This window comes from Borostomias antarcticus (genome assembly GCF_949987555.1).
Source record: "Borostomias antarcticus genome assembly, chromosome: 22".
NCBI classification, from domain to species: Eukaryota; Metazoa; Chordata; class Actinopteri; order Stomiiformes; family Stomiidae; genus Borostomias; species Borostomias antarcticus.
Window position 1 is genome coordinate 18077229 of NC_140255.1, and position 13965 is coordinate 18091193.

The 13965-nt window shown below is 46.3% G+C and overlaps 1 protein-coding gene across 1 annotated transcript; it reads right to left on the reverse strand.

The window, feature by feature from the left end:
* Nucleotides 1-249: 249 nt before the first annotated feature.
* On the reverse strand, nt 250-9796 carry znf646 (zinc finger protein 646). Its single transcript, XM_084456216.1, has 4 exons — nt 9662-9796; nt 5830-8678; nt 4387-5463; nt 250-4098 (listed from the first exon to the last, which is right to left on the reverse strand). The coding sequence occupies exons 2-4, from the start codon at nt 8454-8456 to the stop codon at nt 3165-3167; spliced, it is 4638 nt and encodes a 1545-aa protein (XP_084312342.1). The 5' UTR covers nt 8457-8678; nt 9662-9796; the 3' UTR covers nt 250-3164.
* Nucleotides 9797-13965: the final 4169 nt, after the last annotated feature.

The following is a 13965-nucleotide window of genomic DNA, read 5'->3' on the forward strand; positions in this document are numbered from 1 at the left end:
AATTTGCACCAGGCCAGTGAGAAGGCAATATGTAGCTATTGTCCCAGCAGTGAGCATTTCTACCTTGGAGCACCACAAGTATCCAATCTGTAGGGGCTATTCCTCACCGACAATGCAAGAAATGAAGAAAACAACACCATATTTATCCATCATTTAATTTCAACAACTAATTTTCCAAATGTGTTTATATTCTAATTACTTAGTTCAGAGTACTAACAAAGAAGTAAAAATCTACGTTTCAAAGTGACAAAATATATACAGGTTTATATAAATATGAATTAAATATTGAGCAGACAGTTTCTGAACATTAAAAAAATCAATGAAATGAGATGTGTGGTATATGCTTTGTTTATTACGCAATAGCTAATCTAGCAGTTGTTTCCTCATGTGGAAGATAATCCTGCTCTGAATGTACAGAAAACACAACTGATGTTCCATTCCATTATTTACAGAGCTCTGAGAGACACATTACACATGTACAAGGCTATGATGACAAAAAAACGTGTACATAAAATAAGTGCCAAAAGGAATAATGTTAATTATGCAGACAATGGTAAGGATCTGAGACAGACTACTATGCTGGACATTTGTAACCATGGTGTATGAAAATACATTGTTGTAGGAAATTCAAAATGATGGAATTTAAATACGCTTGTTGGAAAATGTATGCTAAGACATTGGCAAATTTTTAAGCCATTTCCAATTGTATCATTAAATAAAGTTCCTTGTCTTATATACTTTATATATTTAAGAACTACTTGTGCGAGTTGCATTTGTATGTATAGGAGAATTGAATAAGACGTCATTGTACCTGATATACATTTGAATGGTCAGACAACAATATGACAAGTTTCCAAAACATAAAGATGGAAAAACATTTAACACGGACAACACTGTACTTGAAAGCATGGGCAGTAAACAGTTCTAATAAATCAACATATTGCTTTAAACTAGGTGACAATTCAGGCTACATGTTCCTACAGCCCCTGTGCAATTAGAATTTGAGGTGTTTATTATGAGGCAGAGATAAAACAATGCCCCTTTCTCTTAAATAAGCACTGAAGAGAATACAATCCTTACCAAACAGTTCTTAGACAATTTGAATGAAACTGGAGTTGATGATTCATAATTGATCGTTAGTATGCTCAGATAATGGATCAGTTTAAAGGTTGGCATGGCTACAGTGTATTAGTAGGTTTTCAGTTGAGTCAATTTCTCTAAATAAACTGAGACATTTAAATCTCTGGATGCTGTATTGGCAAGGCTCCTCATGAGGTATTTCATACATTTACTGCTCACAGGTTTATTTACAATTCATAATATATGAAATGTGTAGAACAAGGCATTAAAGCAAGAAAAAGCATATCTTAGTGACAAATCTTATTATAATACTAAATGACCCCCTCTCTGACAAAGCCCTGTGTAGTCCCAGTCAAAGATGCAACATTGTGTCAAGATTTGACACCTTTATTCTGTTTTTTTTTTTCTTTCTTCAAAACGTAAGTGAAAACTAGGATTAAATTCTGTTAAGTGCACATATAAGGTTATCACACAAAAATGTACCCAAACCATTTTTTTCTCAAGTAACCAACCAATGGAATGATGACCATGTTCTACAATGTGGGAGAAGAAACCTTTAAACTTGATCTTCAACAGAAATAATATAATCAATAAATCAAATATACATTTTCTGTGTTTTCTAGAGCGAGAGGAATTTCACACTAGATAATTGCTACACCTTTGACTCACAATTTAGGCACTGGCACTTCAACATAATGAATGCTTTTGATCAGAAAGGAGATTACTTAAAAAGTCAAAAGCATGCGACGTGTGAGGGCGAGGAAACATCTGAGCATCAAATCTATCCAGGAGGGATGAAGGATAAGGAAGGCTAGAACTCTCACTTGAGCGAGAAGATGAATGAAAATGAAAATGAAATGACACACGTGAAAAATATCATGCCGAATTCAGACACTGATGATTATCTACAATGTTCTCCAGGTCTGGCAGCTTCCTTCTTAAGGTGAAGAAACCTGAGGGCTGCCTGTCACAACCATCATCCTTGGCTAACGCATTCCTAGCAGTAGAGTTGATCCAATTGAATATTATGAAATCATAAGATACACTGATGGATTTCCCCAAATGCTACATATCTTATACAGTTTCTTTTACAAGTTTTAACATTCATAAAGACCGCTTTCTAATAAGGTATACACAGGTTAAAATAAAATGAATAGAACAGGAAATAAATTATTAAATACGTCCATTTTAGCATACAATGCCATTCAGATGAACTAAAATATTTAAACCACCTACTTGATTATGATTACAGTAAATACCTTTTCCTAACATGCTCTGGATAGGCCCAGAGGTACAGCATCTCCTCCCTGACTTAGAGGGTGGCCCTCGGTGACACCACCGCACAAAGGATTCAAGGATGTTTATTTGTCATATGTACAAGATACCGGTACCATGTACAATGAACTGCTCAAAGTCAAATTGAGCAGTCCACCCAACCTTATGGCAATGCTGACAACAGAACTCAAGGGTAAAATATAACAGGCCCAAATACAAGTGTTTTGAGCACAGCAGAGAAAGGAACTTATGGAGGCACTGAACACATACAGTATCAAGAGAGGAAATTACCATTCTTAGAACAGCACTTGCTCATAAAAAAGAAAATCATCATCATCATCATCCATATGTAGATGAAGATGTCGCGTGGGACATGGTGAAAGCAGTTACCTGTCATGTTTGCTTTGGTTGATTTGTGAGTCCATGAGAAAGGAATGAATGGAGTTACGTGGCTCTGTCAGTAGTTGATGATGCCATAATTTTGTGCACTCCATGGAAAACATTCAAATCTATAGAGTTCTAAACAGGCATCGCAGCCTGTCAGACATTGTTACAGTGTCTCAATGTTAGAGGTAAGATTAGAAGTCCTTTCACCAGTCTTAACTACAACCACAAATAATTGACAAAAACAAAATGGGTGTGAGGCAGCTTCAAAGGGATCCTTATCAAGACTGAAAACACTTTCTAGGGGAAAGTTCTGGAAAAATATCTTGCTTTACAATTATTGATAGGAGGAGAGGACCAGCCAGGGACGGCAAAACTGATAATAGAACCATTCTGTCTAGTTGAATTATTCGAAAGCCCTTTCCTCAGAGAAAAGAGCTCATGTCCAAGTCCATGAAGGCGTTAGCGTCCATGCCGAAGGAGGACTCGTAGGCCTGCGGGCTCTGGTGCATCTTCTGGTGGTGCCGCAGGTTGGACTTGCTGGAGAAGCGCTTGTCGCACAGCAGGCAGGAGAAGGGCTTCTCCTTGGTGTGGATCCTCCGGTGGCAGATGAGCTGTGTGGACACCCGGAAGGCCTTGCCGCACTCTGGGCACTGGTAGCGCTTGGGCTCGGTGTGGATGCGCCGGTGGTTCTTGAGGGCCATCAGGTTGGTGAACTCCTTCTGGCAGACGGAGCAGAAGAAGGAGCCCGTCTTGTGGCTGTTCTTGTGGTTGAGCAGGGAGCCGGCATGCCGGTAGGTGCGGCCGCAGTGCTCGCAGACGTGGCTCTTCTCCTCCACGGCCCCGTGAGCCTCCAGGATCTCCTGCGGCTCGGGGTCCATGCCGCCGCCGCCACCGTGCATGTGGGCGAACGCTGGCACCAGTTTGGGCATCCCCTGGAGCCCCATGGTTTGGTCGTCCATCCCTGAGGAAGCCCAGCCCAGGTCACTCTGCATGTGGACGGCCCCGGCCATGTCGTGCTGCTGCTGCTGCTGCTGGTAGTGGCCTTGTGGCCGGTGGTGCAGGTCCTGGTGCTGCTGGTAGCTGGCCGCGCTGGGGAAGCTCTGCTGGCAGGGGCTACAGACCAGGGTCCTGTCCTTCTTGTGCACCTCCATGTGGCTCTGCAGGTGGGCCACCAGGCAGAAGGTCTTGCCGCACTCGGGGCAGCAGTGCCGCTTCATCTGGGAGTGGATCTGCAGGGTGAGGGGGTCCGGGAAGGTCTGCAGGCACATGCTGCAGTGGTGGAGGTTTTCAGAGTGGGTCTTCTTGTGGTTGAGCAGGGAACCGGCGTGGCGGTAGGAGCGTCCACACAGGTCACACCTGCGGCGAGGAAATTCTCATTTAGTTCCTCGGCGTGAACAGATTTGCACACGGCTAATTTCACTTGGAGTGGGTCAGTCAACATGAACATAATCACAAGGGTTAATATTTCGAACGCGATAAGAAAGCGTGTGACGTTTATAACGCAGTATAAGAACATTTCAAATACAATAATCAGGCAGGAAATAATGAATCTAAGATTATATAAGCATGAAATGGAACATTACCCACAGAAAAGTGAAACTTTGTGACTCGCATAGTTAATTGAGTTATGGGACAGTCACTCACATGAAGCACTTGTCTCCACCCTCTGCTTGATGGGTCCTGGCTCGTGACTGGTTGTTATCGCGCCCCCTCTGGCAGCGGTGCCTCTTCAGACCAGACTTGCCCTGGAAACTCTTCCCACAGGCAGGGCAGCTGAAGTGGCTGGCCACCCGATTGTGGACCTTCTGGTGGTTGTGGAGGATACTGGCCAGTCGGAACGCCTTCCCGCACGTGAGGCACACGTACTTCTTCTTCTGTGTGTGGATGCGCGTGTGGTTGCGCAACGCCATGGGATTGGTGAAGGGCTTGGAGCAGACGGTGCAGCTGAAGTGACCCGTCTTGTGGGTGTTCTTGTGATTCAGGAGGCTGCCCGCGTGGCGGTAACTACGGTTACATATGTTGCACGTGAACGGCCGTTCCTCCTTTTTCAAGGACCTGTCTGTCTGTCTGCCGTTGCTGTCACAGATGTGAGCAGCCAGATGATCGGCGGAGATAAAGGCCAGACCACATTCTTTACATTTGAAGTTTTTAGTTTGTTGCCGACTCTTTCCCCTCAACCCTCCTGTCATATTCTTTTTGAGGTGGGCGCAGATATGGTTAGACAACTGCCTCTTTACCCTGAAACCTTTCCCGCAGTCCTGACAGCAGTGCTTCTTCAATGCGAAGTGAATGCGCAAGTGGTTCTTCATAGCCAGCTGGTTGGAATAGGTGTTGTTACAAATGGAGCAGTAGTATTCACCCGTCTTGTGAGAGTTCTTGTGGTTGACCAGACTTCCTGCGTGGCGGTAGGTTCGTCCACATTGGTCACAGGAGTAAGGGCGAGGGTCCCCGGTCACCTCAGATTTCAGCCCAGCCTCGGACTTTGCCTTTTGACTTCCCGCCACGCTGCGTCGTCTTCTGCCTGAGGAGGTGGAGGCTTGATTGGCATTCGTATTTACCGAGCGCATACTGCCCTCTGACCCCGTCCCATTCATCTGCATGAGGGCCTGGATCTGGTCGTTGAGTTCCTGGATTTTGGCTTGGTTCTCCTTGTGTATTCTTAGGTGGTTCAATAGTTGCTTCTGGATTTTGAAGGCTTTCCCACACTCGTGGCAAGTATGCCTGGCAGAGAAAACAAAGCGTACGGTTAATCCTGTTTACAAAGCAAAGAACATTCTACAGAATGAATGAAGGTGTGATGCCAAAATACCTGCAATGTCAACAATACCAACTGTGTATAGGCAATATTGTCCTATACCAGCATTCTTTAGCATTGCATACAATCTACTGCATGGTCAACAACTAATTTTCTGTACAAAGAACATTAATAATTTAGGATTTCTTTGGAGAAAGAAAAAAAAAAAAACGTATCAAATGCATAATCTGCATGTCACTATCCATTATACTATGGCTTTTCAGGTGAAAATGGGAGTCTAAACAGAAAGAATCAGCTGAATAACATGAGTAAATGGAATTAACTTAAATTACCTTTTAACATCAAAGTGTGTCCTCTGGTGGTTTTTGAGGGCAAGTAGATTGTAGAAGCGCTTCTGGCAAACAAAGCACCGGAACACTCCCGTCTTGTGTGACTTTTTGTGGTTGAGCAGGGAGCCAGCATGTCTGTATGACCGACCACACTGATCACACTTGTACTGACGATCTCCATTGTCTACATTCTCTTTCATGTGTCTGTCAATGGTGTCACCGGTGGTTTCAGATTTTAAAATTTCATCGCAATTATTAACGCCTGACTCAACTTTTGCCATGGCAGAACAATGGTGGGTTTCTAGATGATGGTAACTAGTGCAAAATATGCCACAATTCCCACAGATGATGCTTTGGCTCTCATCCTTTGGCCTGGCTTGATCTCTCCCGTCCATATTCACATCATCTACTGCCGCTTTATCATGGAGAAGCTGGTGGGCAAGAAGGTCTTGCTTCTTGGTAAAACTCTCTCCACAAGTACTGCAGATAATCAGAGCACCATCTGTCTGCGGTCTCTCTCCTGGATCCTCTTCTCTCTCGTCCTCCAGGGAGGACATGGAGGATGGCCCGGAGCTTGCAGGAGTACCATGGGATTGAGTGTGGCCACGAAGATGGTTCCTCAGAGCCCTCATATTCGTGTAGCGGTTCCCACACACTGAGCACTGATAGAGCTCTCCATCGTCATCATCGTCCTCTTCATCGTCCCCATCTTCACCGCCATTTAACTGCTCGCTATTCAAATCTTCATGGAAACTTTGCTCGCCAAAGTACCTTTGATCATGGCCACCATTGAGTCCTTGAAATGCCATATGGTCCCCTGGGTTTCCTATGGCGCACTGGCCATTAGTGTCTTGGAAGTCAATGTTGCCATTATAGTCATCTGAGATGGCTTCATGCTGCTGTTGCTGCTGAAGCAGTGGGCACATGTGGGACTTGATCCCTGCAATATCTGCGAATGTCTCACCACAGTCTGCACACATGTGGCTGTCCATCAGGTGCTCATTGTGAGGTAGGTGCACAGTTCTGTCCTGGGGAAAGCCAGAGTCAAACTGCTCGTGGTGGTACGAGACTCCGTTGCTGAGTTCGCCAGCATTCTCCTGAGCAAGGGCAACGATACCGCTGGCATCCTCCTCCTCCGGTGAGGGAAAGCAGTCCTGCTGGTTCTCAAGTGTCAGGGGCTCAGGAGAGAGCCAGTCTCCGTCAGAGCTGAGGTTAAAGGAGGATGGTTGGGCCTTGTGGATGCGGAGGTGGCTGCGCAGGGCAGCCAGGTGCGGGTAGCTCTTGCGGCAGATGGAGCACTGGTAAATGCCCGTCTGGTGGGACCTCTTGTGGTTAATGAGGCTCCCCGCGTGCCGGTAGCTTTTGCCACAGATCTGGCACTTAAAGCGCCGCACACCAGAATCAGCAGCTGAACACTCTTCGGCCTGAGTCAGGTCGTCAGCAGATTCTGCGAGTGTTAGGGCAGAGTTGTGGATATCCGATTCCATGATTGGGGGTGCTCCCTGAGTGTTTATTGTGAATGGTGTTTCATTACTGGAGTGGTCCGCGTATAGATGGCCATTGTTGATCTGCTCATGAGACTGATTAGAAATCACATGATTATCCACTGATAAGGGCATTGAAGGTGTGTCATTTAGGGAGGGTGAATAAAAGTTTGAGTCGGGAGAATGTGTAACACTGCGGTCGTATGAGACGTTATGGTCTTCTGATAAAGCCCCGTGGAGTCCGAAGGACATGGATGAAGAATTATGCATTTGGATGTGTTCCTGGAACTCTTCGTCATTGGGAAACAACACTTGACACAGGTGACAGAAATGCACAGGAGCATCAGTGCTTTGGGGTGAAAACTGGTCAGGTGTTGTGCCACTGTATGTGCCCTCCCTTGAGCCCGCCTCAGGTGCACTTTTGGATTTGTTGTGAATTCTCTGGTGGCTGTGAAGAGCAGCCAGATTACTGAACTGCTTGAAACAGACAGAGCACTCAAACATTCCTACCGTGTGAGATTTTCGATGATTGATCAGACTTCCATGGTGTCTGTAGGTCTTATCACACTGATCACATTTAAAAGGCCGATCTCCCCCTCCACCCTCCTCCTCGCTGGGTCCATCTTCTGATTTAACCAAGTCTGATTCTTGTTGCTCCACAAATACACCGACTGCTTGGTCTTCAAGGTGCACTGAATCCTTATCCTCATATTCTTCTTCGTCCTCAACGGGAGCAAAGTCGATGGCTGGCATTTCACCTGGCCTCCCCTTTGCTTGTTTGGAACGATGGACCTTCTCATGAGTGGCTAACTGGCTAGCCAGACGAAACGCCTTCCCACAGTCTATGCAGGCGTATTTCTTCTGCGACGTGTGGATCCGTAGATGACTCTTCAGGGCCAAAGCGTTTGAGAGATTCCTGTGACATATGTGGCACTGAAAAGAACCTACCTCATGGGTTTTCTTGTGGTTAGCCAAGCTACCTGCGTGCCTATAGCCCCGTCCACATTCGTCACATTTGAACTTGCGATCCTCGTCTTGCTGGAAGTGACTTTCCATGTGTTCCAGCAGACTTGGCATGCTGGAACATACTATGCTACAGTGTTTACAGGGGAAACCTTTGGTCCTGCCTGGCTCTGGCATAGCCATTGCAGGATAGTGCTGCAGCTTTTAGAGCTAAATACAGCTTGTATAAATAATTTGAGGAAAAATGCATCAGATTTCCTGCTCCCCCTTCTCTCACAGGATCCTATTCTCTCACAGGATCCTATTCATCTGTAAGGTCCAACAAGGGAGGCAACAAAAGAAAGGGATCCGACAAGTCATCACCACTCCATTGAAGAGGTATTGGATGCAGCCACACTGTGAAATCTGTGGGGTGGGGTGGGGGGGGTGGGGGAGAGAGAAATATTTTAACTAAAGAATACTTTTGAACATGCACAGCAATCATAAACGGCAACTTGGCTACTCTTTATTTGAGTTGATCTGCACTTCCAAAGTATCAACCTAATAATTTCACCAGTTTGAAAAGGCCACATGTAATGGGCAGTAAGGCATTAAAACATGATTGGCAAGACCCAAACATAAAGACTCACATTCACACATTCACACATTTGTTAAATTGGCCTAAATTCATGCCAACGCTGTAACCTTATGCTGCTTGGAATAAATGTACCCATCTCTTGGTTTCAACATCTGAGCAATGAAAGTGATCGAAATGACTACAGACAAAGGGAAAGTAATCTTGTGCTAGTAACTACACTACTTGGCGAGACAGTTTTCAACACTTTTTATGGATCAGTTTCGGCATCCTTATCGTGACGCTCACTAAGCTAACTGTAACTAGTTACCGTGTCGACAAACCCAACTCATAGTAATAACCCTAACCATTAATCTGATCTAAAGAAATACTGCTCTCACACAATAATTTCAGCAAAACTAGATTCTGCAACAAGTCCACTAGTCCAGATAGCTAATACAATAACGTGAGCTCCTTCCTTGCTTGCTAGATCGCAGTGAGCTAGCTAGCTATGTCAACAAAACGAGAGACCAACAAAACGAGAGACCAACGCCTTGTGGAAATGGCGTTATCAAAGACAGCGCTCTGCAAATGGTTCACGATCAAAAAGAGACACGCACACAAGTGCAGAAAGTTGTGTTGGCTTCCTAGCAAGTGGGATAACATGAGTTAGCTGGCAGGGGATGGCTTGGTTAGAGAACCCAGAACCAGGTAGCTGCTAGCTAGCATCATCATGCTTAGCTAAACAAACATTGCACCAAAAAGCTAAAGCTAGCTAGACAATGTGGGGACATAAGAAGCTGTCATCTGCTGATTTAAACGTCCAAACAAATACCTTTTTTTGTAAATACATTCCAAATATATTCTTTTTCGATCGGGGATGCATATTCTGTAGGCGATTTACATTTGGTTTCGGAGGCGGCTTTAGCTAGCGAGCTAAAGGACAAGTCTTTCTCAATTGTCTTTTTTTTTCTTCCATCCCATTCCACATACTTCCTGCTCTTGTTGCTAGGGAACAGGAAATGTGTACCACTCAAATACGCCCCCGTATCTCCGTAAATGACAACGGAGCGCTCTGTCTTATTTTTGAGTATAAAGTTGATTCGATTTTCTTTCATTTAACTAGTGAAATGAATTTAAAATTCTAAATTTTTCATTCCTCGCACAGCAAACTTCACGACAGCCATTATCGAGATTTCTAGACTTGATTCGGCAAAAGCATTGGAAAGTTCGAACTTCTCTCATCTCACTTTTTATTTTATTTTTTAGAAGCAACTGGCTATAGAAGCAAATGGCCAAACCCCATTAACACGGCTATCACACGCGTAGATGTGAACACATTTACGTGGTAACACGACTTCCAAAGATGTACTATTTATTAAACGGTAGACATCATTCGTTAGGGCATCTCAACGCTAACATATCAAGCATCAGCCATCACCAACCGTGGTGGTTCCCTGTAAACGTAATTAGCAGGGAGGCTTTCAGCCCAATACTGCTTAACCAAAAAGAGAAAATCAGGTGAGAAAACATTTTCACACCAGAGTTCAAACTAAAACCAGATGTTAAGTCATCCAATCATGGATGTATTAAAAGAACGCATCCAATGCTGACACCAGTGCAGTGGCCGGACAGTTATTTGTTCAGCCGGGTCCTAAAGCCAGCCATTTTAGGCAGCTAGCTAGCTAGCACAAGGAAGATGAACACTTGACTGTTCAATGGATATAGACGTTGTGGTTAATCATATCCGTGATGAGTTAGCTTGCATTTTAAATTGATTAATATCACGCGTCGGTGTCCAGCAAAAGGCACCTTAGGCATGACACGAAATGTAAATCATGTTCCAGTTTACATTAGCTAGCTAAACACTAGCTAGGTATGGCAACTTCTTTTGACAAGCGTTTAGCTTGCCCGCTGTATCATCTCTGAGGTCCTAATGCCAGCCATTTTGAGACTTGCCCCCACCCACCCACATCATTGCCACCCACCCATCGAGCAAATGTCACTTCAGGTGCTGTCGTGCGTTTCCCTGATTATGCACGTCGTCTAATGTTGATACACAGCTTGAAGTGCTGTTACGACATCGCCCAGCTCATAACAATCGCAATAAAGAGGGAGTCACACGCCCAAAACCCAAATCAACACACACATTTAATGAATAAGTCTGTCTCGGTGTGTTCTCGGGGATAAGTGTGTCTCGGTATCGGTCATATCAGTACAGTAGCCGTCGCTAGTGAATGGGGGTGTGTATAATGAATGTTGGATGGAACAAACTAACCAATGAATCCTAACAAAATCGAACGAAAGACGATGTTCGGAAGGGAGAGGAGGAAAAGCCAATGTCGCTGCACGTTTGCCTTTATCTTCAGACACACTGACCCAGGTGACACCCTGACCCAGGTGATCCCTGACCCAGGTGATCCCATCACCCCTGACCCAGGTGATCCCAGACCCAGGTGACCCCTGACCCAGGTGACCCAGGTGATCCCATCACCCCTGACCCAGGTGATCCCATCACCCCTGACCCAGGTGGCCCAGGTGACCAGGTGATCCCATCACCCTGACCCAGGTGATCCCTGACCCAGGTGACCCAGGTGATCCCTGACCCAGGTGACCCAGGTGACCCCATCACCCCTGACCCAGGTGATCCCATCACCGCTGATCTGATCACACGGGACTCCGCTCTGCTCCCCTTGTTGCTAGGGAACAGGAAACGTGTACCACACAAATACGCCCCCATAGCTCCGCAAATGAAACCGAGTTAAGTCCTATTTTCGAGTATAAAGTCGCGTCGATTCTTTTTCTTTCGTTTCACTATTGCTAAAATCAATTTTTTTTATTCATCGCACAGCAACCTTCATTACAACCATTAGCTAGAATTCTAGACTTTATTCAGCAAAAGCATTCGAAAGTTCAAAGTTATCTCACCCATTACTGAAAATAAACAACTGACTGTCAAACACCATTAATACGGCTGCCACACGAGTGCCAAAGATGCACTATTTATTAGACGGTAAAAAATAATTAATTACGTATCTTCAAAACTAAAACTCTCTCAAATGTTTTCCACTCGCGCAAGTGCTGCACTTTTGGACGCTGGAGAACAGCGCTTTCGTCGTCATGGTCCTAAAGCCCGTCCCTCTCCGAATCAGCCATCATCAGTCGTGGTGGTTCACTGTAAAACGTAATTAGGGAGACATTCAATCTGGTCAGTCAGCCTATTCTCGCGTAACCAAAAGGAGAAAAAATCAGGTGAGAAATTATTTTAATGTCAAAATTCAAACTTAATCAAAACCAGATGTTAAGCCATCCAATGCGATGACACTAGTGCAGTGGGTGAACAGCTTGTTCAGCCGGTCCTAAAGCCAGCCATTTTGAGCAGCCAGCTAGATACTAGCACTAAGCTAGCACCAGAAAGATGAACACTTGACTGTTAAATTGATCGAAACGTTGTGTTAACAAATCATACCCATGATGAGTTATCTACCATTTTTAATGAATTGATTAATATCACGCGCTGGTGTCCAGAAAAAAGGCGATTTATGCATGATCCGAAATGTAATGTTCCAGCTAACAGCTAGCTAACCTCCTAGCTAGGTATGCCAACTTCCTTTGACAACAAGCGTTTAGCTTGCCCGCTGTATTGTCCCTGAGGTCCTAATGCCAGCCATTTTGAGATTTACCCCCACCCACCGGTGTGCTTTCAATTGACTAGATAGCTCAGAACTAGATGTCATTGTCTTCAGGTGCTGTCATGAGGTTCCTCGATTATGAGTTCAGCTTTGATGTTAAAAACATTGATGCTTACAAGGGGAAGAGGCATGTCGTCTAAACATGTTGATAGCTTTGAGTGCTAAAAACAAATCCTTTGATGTAGCCTAGCCTAATGTTACCACCTAATAAATTTGTTCGCCCCCACCCCCTTTTTTTTTTAATAGCATTGCTCTAAAACAAAACAAAACATGGCCTCCCCCCAGCCTGGTAGCCCACCCCTCACAGAGCAGCACACTCCACCCACCATCCCAGCTGAGGAGAGCAAAGAGGAGGCAGCCTGGGAACCAGACGAAACTGCCAGCTCCTGTTTGATCTGCTCTGGCAGCGAATTGGTTTGGCGATGCCAGACTAAAGAGGAGGAGGAGGTGGTGGTGAAGGAGCAACTTGTGAAAAAGAGGGGCAAAGGCCGGCCTCCAAAAGCCAAGCACTCTTTCAAGTGCTCTACCTGTCAGGAGGCCTTCGGCAGCCCCGCAGCCCTGCGGAGCCATAAGCTGTCTGCGCACGGCAAAGAGCGACAGCAGCAGCAGCAGCACGCGTGTACACAGTGTAGCAAAGTGTTTCCCAGCCGAGCCCAGCTCTCCAAACACCAGCGCTCTCACTCCGCCCAGCGGCGCTTCCAGTGTCCCGAGTGCCACAAGGCTTACAAGACCCCGACGGAGCTCCGCAACCACAGCCGCTCCCACACAGGAGAGAAGCCGTTTGTCTGCACAGAGTGCGGGAAGGCCTTCATGCAGGCCATTTGCTTGAGGATCCACATGACGCAGCACAGTGGGGAGCGGCCATTCTCCTGCCCCCATTGCTCCAAGTGCTACCCCACCCTCTCCAAGCTCAAGGTGCATCTGCGCTCGCACACGGGCGAGAAGCCCTACTTCTGTGCCGAGTGCGGGAAGAGTTTCGCCGACCCCTCTGTGTACCGGAAGCACCGGCGCAACCACCAGGGCCACAGACCCTACGCCTGTGACGAGTGCGGCAAGACCTACACGGAGCTGAAGGACCTGAAAAACCATGAGCGCTCCCACACTGGAGAGAAGCCCTATCTGTGCTCGGACTGCGGCAAGGCCTTCTCTCGCTCCTCCTCCCTGGCCTGCCACCTGCGCATCCACTCCCAGAGCAAACCGTACCAATGCGAGCAGTGCGGCAAGGGCTTCACCCAGCTGTCCTCCTACCAGTCCCACCTGCGCACCCACTCCGGGGAGAAGCCCTTCCTCTGCCCACAGTGCGGCAAGATGTTCTCTGACCCCTCCAGTTTCCGGCGCCATCAGCGGGCGCATTCAGGGTTCAAGCCGTACCCCTGCGACAAATGCTCCAAAAGGTTCCGGCAGCCCGCCGACCTGGCCGTGCACGAGCGCGTGCACTCGGGACAGC

Excerpts from the sequence above, each read along its gene's own strand:
- znf646 (XM_084456216.1), bottom strand. The coding sequence starts at position 8,456 with ATGGCTATGCCAGAGCCAGGCAGGACCAAAGGTTTCCCCTGTAAACAC. Across the intron at positions 5,464-5,829 it reads ACACACTTTGATGTTAAAAG|GCATACTTGCCACGAGTGTG; the intron begins GTAATTTAAGTT and ends TTTCTCTGCCAG. Across the intron at positions 4,099-4,386 it reads GGTGGAGACAAGTGCTTCAT|GTGTGACCTGTGTGGACGCT; the intron begins GTGAGTGACTGT and ends TCCTCGCCGCAG.